The sequence below is a fragment of the Sprattus sprattus genome, assembly GCF_963457725.1.
Source record: "Sprattus sprattus genome assembly, chromosome: 4".
Classification (NCBI taxonomy): Eukaryota; Metazoa; Chordata; class Actinopteri; order Clupeiformes; family Clupeidae; genus Sprattus; species Sprattus sprattus.
Genome location: NC_137923.1, coordinates 7,778,226 through 7,794,602, shown reverse-complemented (window position 1 = coordinate 7,794,602; position 16,377 = coordinate 7,778,226). Strand labels below are relative to the sequence as shown.

Below are 16,377 nucleotides of genomic sequence, written 5' to 3'. Positions count from 1 at the left end.
CCCAAGTGAATTCGACACATCACTGCAGGCACTTTAGGGGCTTAAGAGGCACAGACTATATCCTGTTAACAGTGTGTTCTTGTGCCATGGGGAGAAACGTTTAGTAGACTACAGCTGTACACAGTAAAGCCCCAGCAGATCAGGCCTCACAGAAGCGGGAACATTTTCCCTGGAAGCTTCATGACATTCCAGATGAATAAAATGGTCTTGGGCCCATTCCCATCAAACTGTAAAGCACAAGTGTGTGTCTAATGGTGTAAAAATCATCATGCTCCCCCGTTACTGTCCGATTTCCCCACTTGCACAAGAATATTCTCTCACGTTTGGCTGGCGCCTGTGCTTGAGCAAACAGAGCAGTACAGCAGTGCAGACCAGCGCAGTACAGTACAGCAGTTGTGTGTCCAGCAGGTCTCCAGCTGTGCATCTGCGCTGCCAAACACAATCAGTGCCGGAGTGGGAAATCTGGGGGCGTCACCTAGCAACATTTTGCAACTCTTGGCAGAGTCCAGCGCCTCCTGCGCTCCCAACCACCTGGCCTGCCTCTACTCCCCCTTACTCCCTCCCCTACTCTCCTCAGTGCTCTCCCTTCTTGTCTGACCTGGCTTTCCTGTGCGCTGCGACCTGGTGCCAGAGACCAGACTCTGTCTCACTTCATCCCACGGCCGACCTCTCTTCCTTCCACCCACTGGTTCGCTATCCCTTCCCCCACAAACTAAAACACAGTGTCTACACCATGTCCTGTACACTGGCCGTCTGAGAGCATACCTAAAGTACAACTATACTACACATGTATTTTTTTTATTGACTAGCAAAAACCAGACTCGGCACTAGCACTCAAGTGAACACTCAAGAGGGCCATGAGGTTTTCATGAACAATTAATAATCATTAACAACTTCATCTTACAGGTTCAAAACACTCAACTATTTATTTGCTGAATTGCAGCGACATTCCCATGCTTCAGTTCCCACAGGCTTAAATCATTTGAGTTGCTTTTGGCAGCAGAGAAAAACAGCACTATGGGAAACACATGGCTGAGAGGGGGGTACGACACATCTGGAGGCCCCTGAGTACACCTGCGTGTGCAGAATCTCAGTCCAAGGTATGTCGTTCGCCATACTGAAGCTGTAAATTCAGCTATAGTTTGACAGATAGCTCAACCACAGTTTGGACGAGGGACATCGAGTGAAAGCGCTGCCAAAATCTGCAAACATGCATTGGGAGAGCCAGACAGGAGGATAGAAAGAGTGAGGCAGTGAAAAGAAAGAGTGCTCGAGAACATGAGGTTGGGAGGTATGTAGTCTTTTTTTTTTTCTTCTCTCTTACCTGCAGGGTGGGGCTGTTATCAAAGTTGTAGGCGCTGGGGCGTCCCTCTAGCGTGGAGAAGGCCACGTTGCCTCCGGTGAGGGGAGAGATGTCGCTGAACTCGTCAGTGCAGAGCGCCTGCTGCTCGTCCTCGCCGGTGCGGATGAAGCCACGGTTTAGCTTGGTGTAGGTCTTCTGGCAGGAGCCGCTGTAGTACTGGTACGGTACCCAGGGCCCGTCCTCCCTGGTCCTCTTGTAGATGGCGAAGCTCTCCGGGCGGCTGGTGTGGAACTTGAGGCGCACGTAGGTGATATCAAAGGCCTTGCCTGGAGACACAAAACATTACGATCAGTCTCAGATGACATAATGCACACAGATGCTCGGGTAAAACCAGCTCCGTTTGAAGCTTTTCTAAGCTTACTGTTGGTAAGGAACGCATTCAACCGACCACAATGAATCCCGAAAAAAAAAAACTGCATAAGGCCAAGAGCCATGGAGCCCACTTACAACATGTTTTCACATTTACTAAAAAACATTTAAATCTAATACTCCCCCTTGCCCTTCTTAAAGACATTAATTGTTTTGCTCGCATTACATGCTCAGCCATGGCAAAATGTAGTTGTTAATGTTACAAGGCCGATATATAAATGGTCTAACTTTGACATATTCACGTCATTGGCCCCCATTCTTACATGACACCAACATGGCATAAAGGCAGCAAGTAAATGGCTTTCAATGTGAGTGGGAATTGGATGAATGAAGCAATTACTCTCTCTGGACCTGGTAGGTTGTGAGATCAGATACAGCAGAGTATAGAGGAGGGCGAGACGTATACGAGACAGATGACTGATATAGGGGTGTGTTTAAGATGAGATCGGCATGCATCTGCACACCTCTGTGAACCATCCAAAGCACCTAGGAAAGATTAGCCCACATAGAGCTGGGGAAATGGGGAAAACTCACTAGACAGGACATGACTGTAAGGCACTTCATTTCAAAACGGCAACTGATTTACAGCATTAATATTTTTACGATCCCCACATAACTCCCTCCTAATTGGTTTCTAAGTACGAAACCACCCATGGCTTTACCAGAATTATGTGACAACGACCAAACTTTTGGCATATTACAAATAGAAAATTCCTCTCAGTATGAACTGCTGTCTTTTTTTGAGGTGTGTGGGATGGTTCAGGCGGAGGGTGGGAATAACTGGACGTGAAGAGCGAATCATTTTGGCAGAAGACACACGTTTGTCAAGGTTTTCCATGGTCCTCCAGTAATAGTACTGTGCTTGTCCAAACATATTTTGCAAGCCTGAACAGGCCAGGTGTGTTTGGAGGGGGATAGGAACAGCAGACCATATCTGCAGAGGCCAGAGGAAATCTTATGGAGAGACGTCATTTATTTTGTGAAAAGAAAATGACACCATCTTTCAACGGGGCGACAAGGGGACAGTTGTTTGCTTAAGCAAAGAATTTGTTCTCTAAACAGATCAGGAGGAAAACTAAAGTGGCCCCATTGTGAGCAGAGCACACAGTTATGGCTCAGATTCAGTTAACAGACAGACTGTGAAGCACTATGGTTAGCTATAGTCAAAGTGTGTAGGCTAGTTAGACACCAAACAGCCTTTTCACACAGTCTGTGCAAAGGCTGTTGCCTTGAAACAATCTTTTTTTTGTTTAGGGTTTGATGTTGCTATGGCAGTGAACTTACCCACTCTAGATCCTGAAACATCTAGCTGTTAAGGTTAAAGTTCATGTAAAGGAAGAGAATTCTTACAACAGGGTGTGGACCCATTTTAACCAAGACACAGTGTCAACAGCATGCTTGAGTGAAAGTCGAAATCAAAAACAAATTAATATGATGTGCTAATTAAATTTGCATAAAGACAAGGTCAAAAAGTACAAAATAATTCTTTATGACTTATTTCCTAGAAGTAATGCCTTTAGCCTCAAGCAAGTTATGAGTGCCGGAGGTAGGCTATGCAGATTACACATGACCCTAAAATGTGAGTTCACCGTCATGTCATTCAAAATACAACTTAAACAGGGTTTCAGAGAGGGAACCATGCCGCAATGAACAGAAAGAAAAAACAAACAGTTGAGTGAAGGGGAATAATACTCCAACAGTCTTCTTTTTGGATCAACATGACTGTTGTCTGTAGTACAATAAAAACATTTCAGAAAAATGCTAATATATGCCACGTTCCAAATAACTAGCCTGGTGACACCAGCCTACGTATTTCCGCCTGAATTGATTTCAAGCTCATACTCAGTCTGGCCCAACCCCATTGACAATCGTCTCCAGAACTCAAAATTTTGCAGGACCAATCAGTCGAACAGTTCAGAGCTGTGACGCAAAACTCGCCTTGGAGGAAAAGACACGAAAAGCTATCGGAAAAGTTGTCTCAACTCTCGAGAACATCAGAAAATGAAAAGGAGAACAAGAGTATTTTCTTGTAAGTTTTATGATTGGAAAGGACGTCGTAGCTCTTCTCCCAACTGGCTTTGGGAAGAGTTTAATCTACCGAATGCTTACTAAACGTTGCTGATTGGTTAAGGGAACTCCAATGATTTTAAACCTCAAGATAAGCACCCGCCCATCTCGGAAACCAAAATGCATTGGGTTGGCCCAGACTGAAAGACGGAATGAAATGGAGTCACAGGCTGGTAATGGCCAGGCTACCAAATAACACCATCTCAAACAGAAAAAAATGCCATTCAACAAAGTCTATGATGACTGCATGGGCTCTTGAGCAACCACTGCTATCTTTTAAAGCCGGCTTAGATAGGAAATGCAGTCACCTTGTTTAGCCTGTGAGTCAACCTCTCTCTGTAGACTGGGGTGTGGGCAATGCTATGCATGTGGAGTGTAAATACCAGAGGGCAGACAAAAGTTTTCAGTCAAACCACAGGGCAGAACAAATATAACATGCAAGTGTTGTCTGTCCCTCTTACAATGCTTAACAATAGGTGTAAATGGAAGGTTGTGAATTCAACTCCGACAGGTGTTGCTTTCTAAACAATTCATTCCAACCAACTTGAATTTCACGCGACAATTAATTAAACTGAGTCACACCCTCTAAAGCATACTGGCTGAAAACCCCTTTGCACTTATACATGAGAACAAAGACAACATGAATGGAAAACTCTTGTCAGACTACTCCACACTCGCATTAGCTAGTTAAGTTCGGAGTATCTGAAGGTCAATACCATACATTCAAATGGCTCGGGAAAAAAACGGATTTCAACACCCAGCTGAAGAGGCTTCAGTCAGTATGTGTGCTTGTGGCAGAGGGTGTCTGTCTACTTGAGGACTCTCTTTTGGTGAACAGACTCTGTCATTGATATTTCATTTCAGAGGCCGCCCCCGCATCCTCACAAAACAAGACAAACAGCATCTGTTGGCACGGTGATGGAGAGGGGGGCAAGCAGAGAGAGAGCGACACACACAGAGAGACACACACACACACACACACACACAAACACATATACAGACACAACACACAAGCGAGTCCCTTCATGGATGGAACATGGTGGACAGCTCTGAGGGACAGCACACAAAGAGTACTTCAGCGCTGAATACAGGTGCTCAGTGGAGCATCGCGAGTTCAATGCCATGCCTGAGCCTGTGCTAGTGACAGCACGGAGCCAAGGGTCAGGGGCCACTGGAAACACTGGGCCACCTTAGAGGCATGGCAGTCATGGGATCCTTACTCCAGTTTAAAAGGCTAAGGAAAAAAAATGACCAGTGAGTGAGTGAAGGGCACATGTTGAAACTGGGATGTGGTCACTGCTCATAGACTTAGAAGGGGGAGAGAGAGAGGGAGGACAGGGAGACAGAAGGTGCCGGACATGGAGGATATGGAACGGCTGAAATATCTTTAGCCCATGGGGATATACGTCAACAGTATGGTGAGCGAAGCATGCAGAATGGGAATGGCGCGCTCTGCTGAAACTCGTCAACTTGGGAATTTGCGGCGATCTTCACCGCCTGGACATCCAGCGAGAACTGAACATCCTGAACATGCCCGAACAACTTCCTTTGGGTCAATCGAGTGGCCCCAGAGTTGAGCGAGCTGAAGTATGTCAAGCAACATAGTTATATCCCTGCAGCTGCGAGGGAAGCAGCCACAGGTGTCCTGGAGGCCATCGCAGCTATGCATGTGGGAGAGCTCATGAGAACCAGGCTTCTAATTACATCAGTCATGTCTCAAGGAATCTTCAGCAGTCATCTACATTGGGGGGGAGGGGGAGGCATAAGTCACATTTCACTGATACTGACCAAATTCACTCAGGCACTGTGAGAACTTAACCTAATTACCACAAAAGCAGATCTTTAGGGGTGGGTTGTAGGCTGCAGGGTAGAACAAGACAGCAGCTGTGTGAGGCAAGGGCTGCAGCAAGAACCACATCACCGCCATACCATGGTATTAGGAGGTGCACTGCTGTGTTGAGCCAGTCACTACCAATGCACCAATTTTCACCTCATCTTTTTTTTTTTATCCATCAACAGCAACGCAAAAAGCACATTAACCTTATGGTCAACTGATCGTTAATCATTTAAATATACAGTATATTGCATTCACTGCATTGCACTGAAAATAAATATGAGTATGACATGTAACTAGCGAAACAGGACATCAAAGAGATTGCAATGGATCCTAATGACTTTTGTGTCTGTTAATGTTGACATGATGGGCAAACAGTGTTTTTAATTATGTTTATGTTGAACTCCTCCTTGAAAGTCTTTTATCTCAACTCTGTCACCATATTAAGGGACATGTTCCAAGTAATGTCACATGAATGAACTTGAAGGCTCCGCCAAGGCCAAATGCTGTAAGTCACAATGAGAGCGCCAGCCCCATGATTCAGATCCGCTCCAAAATTGAATGGGTTCTTCATTGGCCCATGCTAGACCTAACAGACAGACAGACAGACAGACAGACAGACAGACAGACAGACAGCACCCCGAAAACATAACTTCCTTGGCGGAAGTAATTATTAAACGCAGGGGGGTGGGGGTTGTTGCGGTATTTCAAACCGCACGCTGGCATTCTTTGAAAAATCACGGTAAGAAAACCTGCTGCAGCCCTAATTCCCACACAAGAACATGCACAGTTGGAAGCTGAGGTAAAAAAAAAAAACTTCCAATGTGTTGATGCCAATTTATTTCCAATTTAAAGCCCATTGTGAAGGCTCAAAGAAGTCAATTGAGAGTGGGTCTGTTTTGAGCCCCATGAATGACAGTAATCCATGGCTTTAGCCTTCAAGTCCTGGGCAGCCCCAGAGCACAGAGCCAAAAGGAATTCCGCCACTCCTTCCAGAACAATCAGCCACATTGATGAGACACAGAACTTACCACTTCATGACACATAAAGCTGTGGGCACTGCAAATTTACAAAGAGACTACATTTCGGTGCAGGTTATGTTGTGTATGTTGTGTGGGTTAAATATACACATGTCCAGTTTAATCTGCGTTTACTCAGTACAAGGAATGCAATCCATTTCACAATGGAGAAATCCCTTCACATCAAGTTTTCTTATTCATAAAATGTGCACTGTGAGGCTGCCATATTATGGCTAAGCCATACCTGCGCACAGACTGTGCCCTTCCTCTGTAGATCAACACATGAGAGACAAAGGTTGCCAAAAGTGTGACTGAGTGTGTTACCCCAGCTGAGCACCTGCCAACTTAAGGCGCGCTCTGGAGAACAGGACAAGAAAAGAAGTGTGGGGGTGTGTGTGTGTGTGTGGGGGGGGGGGGGGGTGTATAGAGTGAACTGGCTGGAATGCGTTTCCATACAGCACAGTGACGCCAGTGGGGGTGGGGGGCAGCCAGGGAGAGAGTGAATGAGTGAGAAAGAAAGAAAGGGAGGGAGAGAGAGGCAGGGAGTAGGAGAGTGAAGACTGAGGGAGAGAGAGAGAGAGAGAGAGAGAGAGAGAGAGAGAGAGAGAGAGAGAGGGGTGAAGGGGACTTCAAAGAATAGAAGGAAAGGCAAAAGAGACTTGAGACGAGCAAAAAAGAGGGGAGGAAGAAGAGGAAAGGAGACTACAAAAGCAAGAGGGATGTCGGCAGACAGCAGGCAAAGGAACAGGAACAAAGGGGCAGCTAATGAGAGACACCGCTGGAGAGGGGGAGAAGTTGGAAATGTGAAGACCTGCTTAAGACTCCTATCAATTCTCTAGGCTGCAGTTCAGGGTTGCTCTGGAGGGACGTTTTTTTAATTTTGTTTCCTTTCCTTTGACATAAATGCATGTTCGAGGTTACAGGGGAAAATCCATACTATGTCCCTATTACAACCACACTTCTCTTTTTAAAGCACCACAGTGTGGCGTTTCGCAGCTTAACTGGTCATTACGGAACACAAGTTGTGTGTTCGCGCAGCATGCTTGGGCTTGTGGTTACCATAAACACAGGGTCTTTCAAACCAACCGCATCTCGGTCTGGTGCTTTAAACAAGGGAAGAAGAAATAGCTGTCGAGTGAAGGCATTTGGAGACGTTTCACTGAAGGGGTTTCAGATGTACATTTTTGGTCTCTCGTTACCCTTGTCACTTCAGAGCGAATCATGGTGGCTTTGACGAGGGCCGCCTTCAAGGGGGGATTGATCGTTTATAACCTACAGACGGAGCCATGGCAGCCACTCAGACTAATATTCATTAAAACAATTCCCATCATTCACAATATGTTGAGTGAATGAGAAAGCAAAACAGCTGTGGTGATTCCTCCCCAGGAGCAGGTCAGACATGCACTGCATGTCTTTGCAGAGAGCAGAAGTGAATGAGAGAGGGGGAGGGGGGGGGGGCAAATGTGAGTAAATGTGAGGGAGAGGACAGAGGGAGAGGAAACAGCCTTGAGAACAAAAACTGATTAGGACTTGGCAAAAGGGAGGTTAACGCCCACATACACGACCTGAAAATTCTAAGTGTGAGTGAGGCCCCCTGATCAGTCAACAGACACAGGCTGTCCTTGAGGCTTTTAAGTTTGACCTGACTGAAAAAATTCCCTCTGACATGTTCAATGCCAGATTACTGTGTTCATTGTGTTCCACATCGCCACTGCTACTGATTAAAGTATTCTTAAAAGGACTTCTCAAGAAACAAACGTGATAATAAGGAGGTACAGGGAACCGTCTCGTCCAGTCCACAAAGTGGATATAGTCTGAAAAGAATTAAAATGTGTTCACTTAATTGTGGACCTCAGCAGATGACCATGAGGCACTTTTGGCTGAAATGTGAGTAGGACTAGGATAGAAATGTTTAAATAAATGAAAGACATCATGAGGACGGAGTAAAAAGAAGAGGTGTTGAATTGAAAAAAAAAAAAAAAAAAAAAGTAGATGCTTCTCTTGAAAAGTTGAAGGAGGACCTTCTACAAAACAAGCTTGTCTGTGGTGCAGCAATCCACAACCGAAATATCAATGGGGTGTGCCAAGACATGCGCCCTTAGGACAAAGTACTGAAGTCTGTCCCTGCAACATGACTACACTACCAGCACAGGTCAATACTGTTGAGTATGGGAAATGGGAGAGAGGAATTCAGGCCACAGTTTAAAGGTGGTGTCCAGTACTTTGACTTTTAAATTCTTTTGACAACTGACATTCCTAAGCTTGAGAAACCAGGAGGCAGATTTTACAGTTGGCTATTAGTTGAATTTACACCTTAAGGCAACCTTTGAGTTCTCCTAGATTATTTGCAGCGATAAGTGATTAACTGAGAGCTAAATTTTATCTCAATCTCCTTGGGATGAACAAACAGCAGTGAAGCCAGGTCCAGCCTTAGGGCACCATCTTTGATATGAAACTATAGTATACAAAACAATCCCAGATCTGTTTTTCAGTTTTAGAAGATGAAGTTCTTAACGTCAACAATAAATTGGTCTTGAGTCCTTTAGAAACAGTAGCACTAAAGATTCCGACAGCTGCAGAATAGCCTTATATACAGTCCGCAGTCTGTTTATATTACTCCTTTGGTTAGGGAGAGAAATCAACAGGATTTAGGGACCCGGGGAATCACCATATGATCAGATTTAAGATATGGTGTGTGTCTGCCTTTCCCGCGAGAACTTCTCTCCAGGCTCTATCCTGAGTGACCCCCCACAAGCACAGTCTCCAGGTCACCCAACCCCCAGTCTGTCCCCTCTCTCCGCCCCCCAAGCTCTGTTATTAAGCATGCGCACAGGTGAAAAGCTCCATTCATTTACCGTCCAGACCACCCCCACGCTGCTGGCAATGCTGCCACATTACTTTTTGTTGTTCCAAGAATAGCTCATCTTAATTAAACACAAATGCAAAGCATGAAGCTATGCCCTCTGAGAGAGTGAAGAGACACAGTGGATTTACACTGCTTTGGTAACAACAAGACAGCTCATCAGTCAACCATAACCCACAAGACTCATGGATCAAATTTCAACATATTTCAATACAAAACACCACTGGCCGAAATGAACACAATACGTATGGATGTTTAATTACTATCAGATTCAGATGGGATGATCATTAAAGCTAATTTATTGAGAGGAGAGATTAGCATGTTATGCTAGCCCACGGTGTGCTTTAAACATATATTACTTATTTAAATAACTGCGTCTGTAACACCATTCTGCATGCTGTTGCTGGCTTATGTTAAAGCCTCATTTTCTGGTTATTGTGATTTGGATTGCTAAATTATTCCAGAACGTGACAGTTTTAAGTAACAGAGGATAGAGATGCACCGATTGCAAAATTCTTGGCCGATACCGATTTCCGGTTTTTAAGGAGGTCTGACCTGCCAAAACCGGTTTTTCCGATACCGATTTTCTGAGAAATAATTATAATCATATAATAGACACCATATTTGTTTGGCGTGAGTACCCTTCTCCCAGACAACATTTTGCTTATATAATTGCAATTAAAACCACAACTAGTGGTAGGCTATATGCTATCATAACTCCCCTTTTCAAGAACACTGACATTCAGTCCAGTTTACAGGTCAATAACTAGGATAAAACTAAAATAAATACAAACAAAAGATAGAGTGCACTATTATGTACTGAAAATAAACTGGTTCTCAAAGTAAATTGCACATTTCAGGCCTTTGACCTCTCTAAATAAAAAAGTGCATCATAATATGGGATAAAAAAAAAAACATCAATACAAACAGGTAGCTTTAGGTTGTGATGAAAGTACTCCATCCCACTCCCAATGCAATCACTTAACCATCAATGGCAGGTTCTTCTTCACAAACAGAAGCATCTCTGCCTTCTCACCAGAAAGCCTGTTTCTTTTCTCATCTATGACATTACTAGCCAAGCTAAAAAAGCGCTCGCTGTCGACGCTTGTACATGGAGCAGAGAGGTAGGCTTGGGCAAGTGCAGGGTAGTGTGTTTTGTTTTCATGCCAGCGTTTTTTACATCCTAACGTTAACGTTACTCGACTACTCTCAGTAGAGTGACAGACGAATGACAGACGTTAATTTGTGAAAATAGCGATCTTTTTCTAACAAACATATTCTACTCAACTGTAAGGAATATTATTCTGCATAATGATCGGCTAAATATCCCGATGTGTTTCACATTTTTTAATAGTTATTTGCGAAGATATCCATATATTTGTAAACGTCTTTTTCTGCACTGGCAGCCACATGTGTAGCATTCCATAATGGGACTAGTGGCAACGGGATTTCTGTTAGGGGAGTTGCCATGGTAATGGGTTGACTTGTTGTGGTTATTCTGAGCACGAGTGAAATACGCTTTTATTAAACGGAGAGCTACTTATCCAAAGAGATATTTTCTCAGTGTGAGTTCTTGAGAGAGCCCTAACACCGGACGCTACACATGTCTTATTTTTGACTTGCAAGCATTACAAACAGCGTGTTTTGGGTCGTCCTGGCACACAGTCAAATAAGTCCAAATCAGCTACATGTTTTCTTCCCGAGTCTTGCTAGTTTTTAGCTGTTTTGCTCTGGGCGCCTTGAGCTGCTACGCACCGCGCATGCGGGTCAGTTTGATCGGCCGAAAACCGGAAATTACGACAGTGACCGGCCGGTCACCGATTGTGGCCGGTTGGATATAAAACCGGCTTTTTTAATCGGCGGCCGATTGATCGGTGCATCTCTAACAGAGGATCTGATAAGTCAGTTAACGTTATGAAGGATGTACTTTACTTGAGTGTCAACTGTACATTCCACCAAGCAAAGATCAACAACAGCCAACACACAGCCACTTTGGACTCCATTAGGCCCATCTTTCTTTTCGTAACTCATTGTGCTATAGGTCATAGGTGTCAGGCACCCGGACTTTATCGCATGATACCTCAACTTGAACTTACCACTCACTTGTGAAATGGGTGGGATGGGTAACGTTTACACCAAGGCGGCATGTTACTGCGTGGCTATTGGTTTGATAGTAGAAACGCAAATGGTATTTCTTCTTGTGGCCTGAAAACTCAGACCATTGAAACTGGTTGGCCTGAGAAAGCCCTAGTTTGTGCTAGCCTGATAGTGGAAACACAGTTATGGGGAACCTTCTTCTTATGTCTGCTGTAACTCTTTAAAGGTTTGTCCATGTTTGCTTCTTCACAGAGGGTTGTATCTAGGCTGAAGCAACTCACGTTGGGCCTCAAGCTGCATTCCTTTCTCTCTGTTCTTCTCTTTTGGCCTTCAGACTGAGAGAGGAGTCACCCAGGAAAGAGGGGGATTAGGGGGTTTCGTGGGACAAGGGATGGAGGGGATGGTAGGAGGGGCGGTTAATGTCCTGAGGAAGGCCTCGATCCAAAGCTGCAGCCCAATTAAAATTTCCTCCCATGACCTCATCGCATTTTTCCCTAGAGGGATGAACAATGCCGGCTTTGACTTTTTAACGTGTGGGTATGACGATTTTTCACCCCCCCACCCCTCAGTACAGTTTTCACCATCTGCCCCAGTGTCTTCTGGGAGACATACAGAACATCTGTTTGGACACTCACTCCCACAGCACTCTGACAGGGAGAGCATACCAAGGCAACATCAGGTGGTGCAGGAGGAATGAGATGAACCAAATGTTTCCTGCAATTAAACACTTCGTCTTGGTTTACTCAATGCTGATGAATTGTAAACTGATATAATCAGTTGGTGGGAATTAATACAACCCAACTAGTGATGTATTATTAATGAATAATTCCTATTCATACCAGTCATCTTGATGAGCACTGCTTCCAAACAGCTCATGGGTATTCCCATAAGCACTTTTAAGGCCAATTACAGTGGATCCATCTTTGGCACGAAAGCTTGGCATGGTGGAGTCTTTTCACCTTTGCTCATTAGCCAGTTAAAGCCTCAAAGCAACGGACGTGCCTGACAAGGCAACCAAGCAAGGCTTATGCCTCCTAAAAAAACACGCCTATGCTGGCAATTGAGAGTGAGTCACTCTTCTCTGATTAAACAGCACACTATAAGAGGAGCAACTGTGTGTGTCTGTGTGTGTGTGTCTGTCTGTGTGTGTGTGTGTGTGTGTGTGTGTGTGTGTGTGTGTGTGTGTGTCTGTGTGTGTGAGAGAGATTTAGGAGATGGGAGTGTACAAAAACCTTACCAGATGGGATGCAAAACAAATTGAGAGATTTATTTAGTGAGGGTGGGTGAGGGGGGGGGGCAAGTGAGGCATGCATTACAATGGAGGAATGCGAGGAATGTGCAGAGGCTTGTCGTCAGAGAGAGAGGGAGAGAGAGAGTAATGGCTGCTTAGAAAACGCCACGGGATGAGAATCTGTCAAATGAGGTTTGAAAAAAAAATAAGCGAAGGAAGAAGAAGAAGAAGAAGAACCAGAAAGAGAGCAGCAGCTTCCTACCCGCTCCAAACTCCAAGTGGTTTCAGTTCTGATTCCAGCTGGAGTGGCTCAGCCTCAAACACGCCTTCACCAGCCAAACCTCCCGACTGGCAAAGTCACGTTACAGAGTTTATGTTTCTTCCAGCCATAGACCGGTCACTGACACCCAGTGCTAGTTACGTATTACAGACCTTGTTAATCTCTTAACTATTTAGGTTGGAGATTTGGTCTGTGCCTGTACCAACCACCTCAAGCCGAGCTGGATACAGTACCTCTCTAATACATGACCTGCTAATTACAGAGAAGGCATTAGAGGAAGTTCAGTGAGTCTGCAGGGGCCTTGTTGGGAACTCTGTCATTGTGAGTCTATCATTACACAGAGAAGGCCCAGGATGGCTCACTGGCACACAGGCATTCACAAACACACACAGGTTTTTGTATGGCATATCAGGCCATCTGACCCCTGCCTTGTGTAAAGATAAACTTGTGTGGCCTTCCAGGCAGGGCTTTAAAAATTCACACTCAAAACACACACACACACACACACACACACACACACACACACACACACTCTCTCTCCCTCCCTCTCTCTCTCAACACAAAGCAGACGTCCTGTGGACCACACCACCAAGTGAGAGAGGCAAACAAGGTCTTAGTGCCCTGCCGAGACACTCAGAAGTGGTGAGACAGATCAAGCCTGAGGATCTCAGGGTACAGACTTGCTAAATAAATGCAACTCAAAGTGGTCTCGAGTAACCCTCAGTCATATTGTGTGATGCTATTGGTTCTTTGTTAAACTGATACTATACATATATGTGTTTGCGTATTCAGAGGAAGGAACCGTCAATAGAGGAGAAGGGGCAGTGTGTGTAACTCAGTGGGGGTTGTTTGGGTAAACCCCTGTGGGTTATGAGACTACAGAGGACATACAGGAAAGGGGGTGGATAGGGCTCTGGGGATTGGGGCAGGAGGATAATAACTGAGCTTAATGTCCAGGGCCCCAACGTCGTTACTCAAGAAAGAACAAACAAGCCCAGGGGTGTGAGACCTGACAATGGGCCGCGTTGAAAGATACTGTATTGGAGCAGTCCATGTTGACAAGACAAGTTTGAGTTCGACATCACCTCTAGGGAAGAATTTGGAACTACATTTAACCTAGTGCGTGTGTTGGTGTCTTTGATAAAGAAAAACATAGAGAAAGAGAGAGGGAAATAAATACGCTTTTGAAAGATGGATTAAAATATTAACCAAATAATTTTACTTTTTTCTTATCCCTTCCACCCAAAGATGTACATTAATAGGAATGCAATTTGTGCATTCGCTATCGCTCGGACGATACGTTACGGCCTCAGTCTGATAATTGACCTGCATGACCTCACTCTCGGTTAGTAAGTAGTTATTAAAAGAGAGGGTGAGTGAAATAAGTAAATGGATGGGGATACATAAAAAATGAATAAAAAAATAGGTAGACAAACACACAGATGGACAGACAGACAGACAGACAGACAGACAGACAGACAGACAGACAGACACAGACAGAGAGACAGATAGATAGATAGAGTGGGAGAGACCGACAGAGCTGCAGAGACTGCAGCATTGACAATTTACATAGAATGTTGAAGTCACGATGATTCCACCATATAAATGTTGAAATGTTTTTCTCTAATCTCTCAAAATGTATAAAGTGTGTAAAAAATGCAGATAACATGGCATTTATGAGACATACTAAATTAAGTTTGAATAAAGTTTCTACGTTAATCATAATATGAGTTGAATTATTCACAGAAAATCAGAAGAAGAAACAGCAGCCTAGGGAGAACAATAGAGTGCCTTCCTTTGCACACACTGCCATTACTGAACATCACTAGCACATTGACTTTCAATGGCTGGCAAATAGAGAGAGGTCCAAGGCTTGTAAGAGTGTTTTAAGATGGTGACTCAAAACTACCATCACTCTTTCTTTGCTGATATGGAGAAATGTGAAATCCAAATGCAGAAATGTGTTATCGATTTTTTTAACTGAATAGTAAACAACTCAAATCAGGATGAAATCGGAGCCAATTTGTCCAAATACAAATTGAGAGGGGTATACAAATGGAGCTGTAAGGAGGCAGACCATATGAACCAGAAATAAACATTAAATCCTAAAGTAAGAATACACATCATATAAAACACAGCTAATATTCCAACTGCAAGCATGAGTACCAGCCTCATCAAACCAGATAGATGGATACTTTATTAATCCTGAGGGAAATTTAGGTCATCCAGGCCAAACCACGTGTTTAGGTCATCCAGGTCAACCCATGTGTATGTTTATGTCTAACCATGTGTAGTTTGCAAAACAGTATAATATTTAAAAAAAATAATCATGTATTTCCTGGCTAACCATCTTACACTTTGCCTACAAATAGGTGATACAATGTGGGAAAAACACAACAAAACAGGTCGTAAAACTTGCTCATAAGAGACCACCCAGCATTTAGTCGAGAGACTGAGGAAGTCATTGGGACACACAGCCAGGACAGATTGTGGACTGTGTGTTCCTGCCTGTCTGTACAGGATCCCCTGCTGCTACACTAAAACACCTGCTCCATCGCACACTATATTGACACAAAGCATGCTCACCCGCAAATAAAAACTAAAAGATCATTGTGAATAGCCTTTTGTCTTTAATACCACTATTCATTTGCAATTCAGGCTATTTATCTAAGCCAACAGAACAGCTTCATATTTATGAAGCACAAAGTCAATCTGACAGATGTGCTGTTAGAGAGGTGATTTTTGCAATGCCTTACAGTACAACTGGAAGGCCAGAGGAGTGGCCATGATGTATGGTTGACTTACTGGCCTTAAGAGGGAGGGGAGGGGTTAGGCAAGAACACAGGGGAGTGGAGAGAGATTAGTTGAGAAATATTTCATGGTTGACGAAAAAGTTTGTCACAGGTCAATGTGCAATGGACTGGTCCCAGTGGTATTGCTAATAATTAGCCACAAAGGCAACACGATGCATAGCATAGGTTAACTCAAGCCCACTTGAAGAAACCTCCTTACATATGGTTAAAGATGAAAGAGATGCTTGGGGGCACTGGCATTCTGTATGCCACACAGCAGGCCAGACATACACTCACAACACCGGTCACACATTCTAGTCTCCAAGGAACCACATCAGAGGTAATTCACAGACAAGTCTTTGTGGTTGACTAGTCATAACAATGGGCTTTTCTGCTCTGAGTAACAACATGCATGCCAGTGGCGTGTTGAGAGGTAGACAGCCTTAGGGCACTAGCGGATCT

The 16,377-nt window shown here is 44.3% G+C and overlaps 1 protein-coding gene across 1 annotated transcript in view; it reads right to left on the bottom strand.

The window, feature by feature from the left end:
- Positions 1 to 16,377, bottom strand: part of lamc1 (laminin, gamma 1) — a 56,091-nt gene that overhangs the window by 19,618 nt on the left and 20,096 nt on the right. Inside the window, exon 2 of the mRNA XM_080837674.1 lies at positions 1,325 to 1,629. Within this exon, the coding sequence (XP_080693800.1) occupies positions 1,325 to 1,629 (305 nt within the window). The remainder of the gene's footprint in view (positions 1 to 1,324; positions 1,630 to 16,377) is intronic.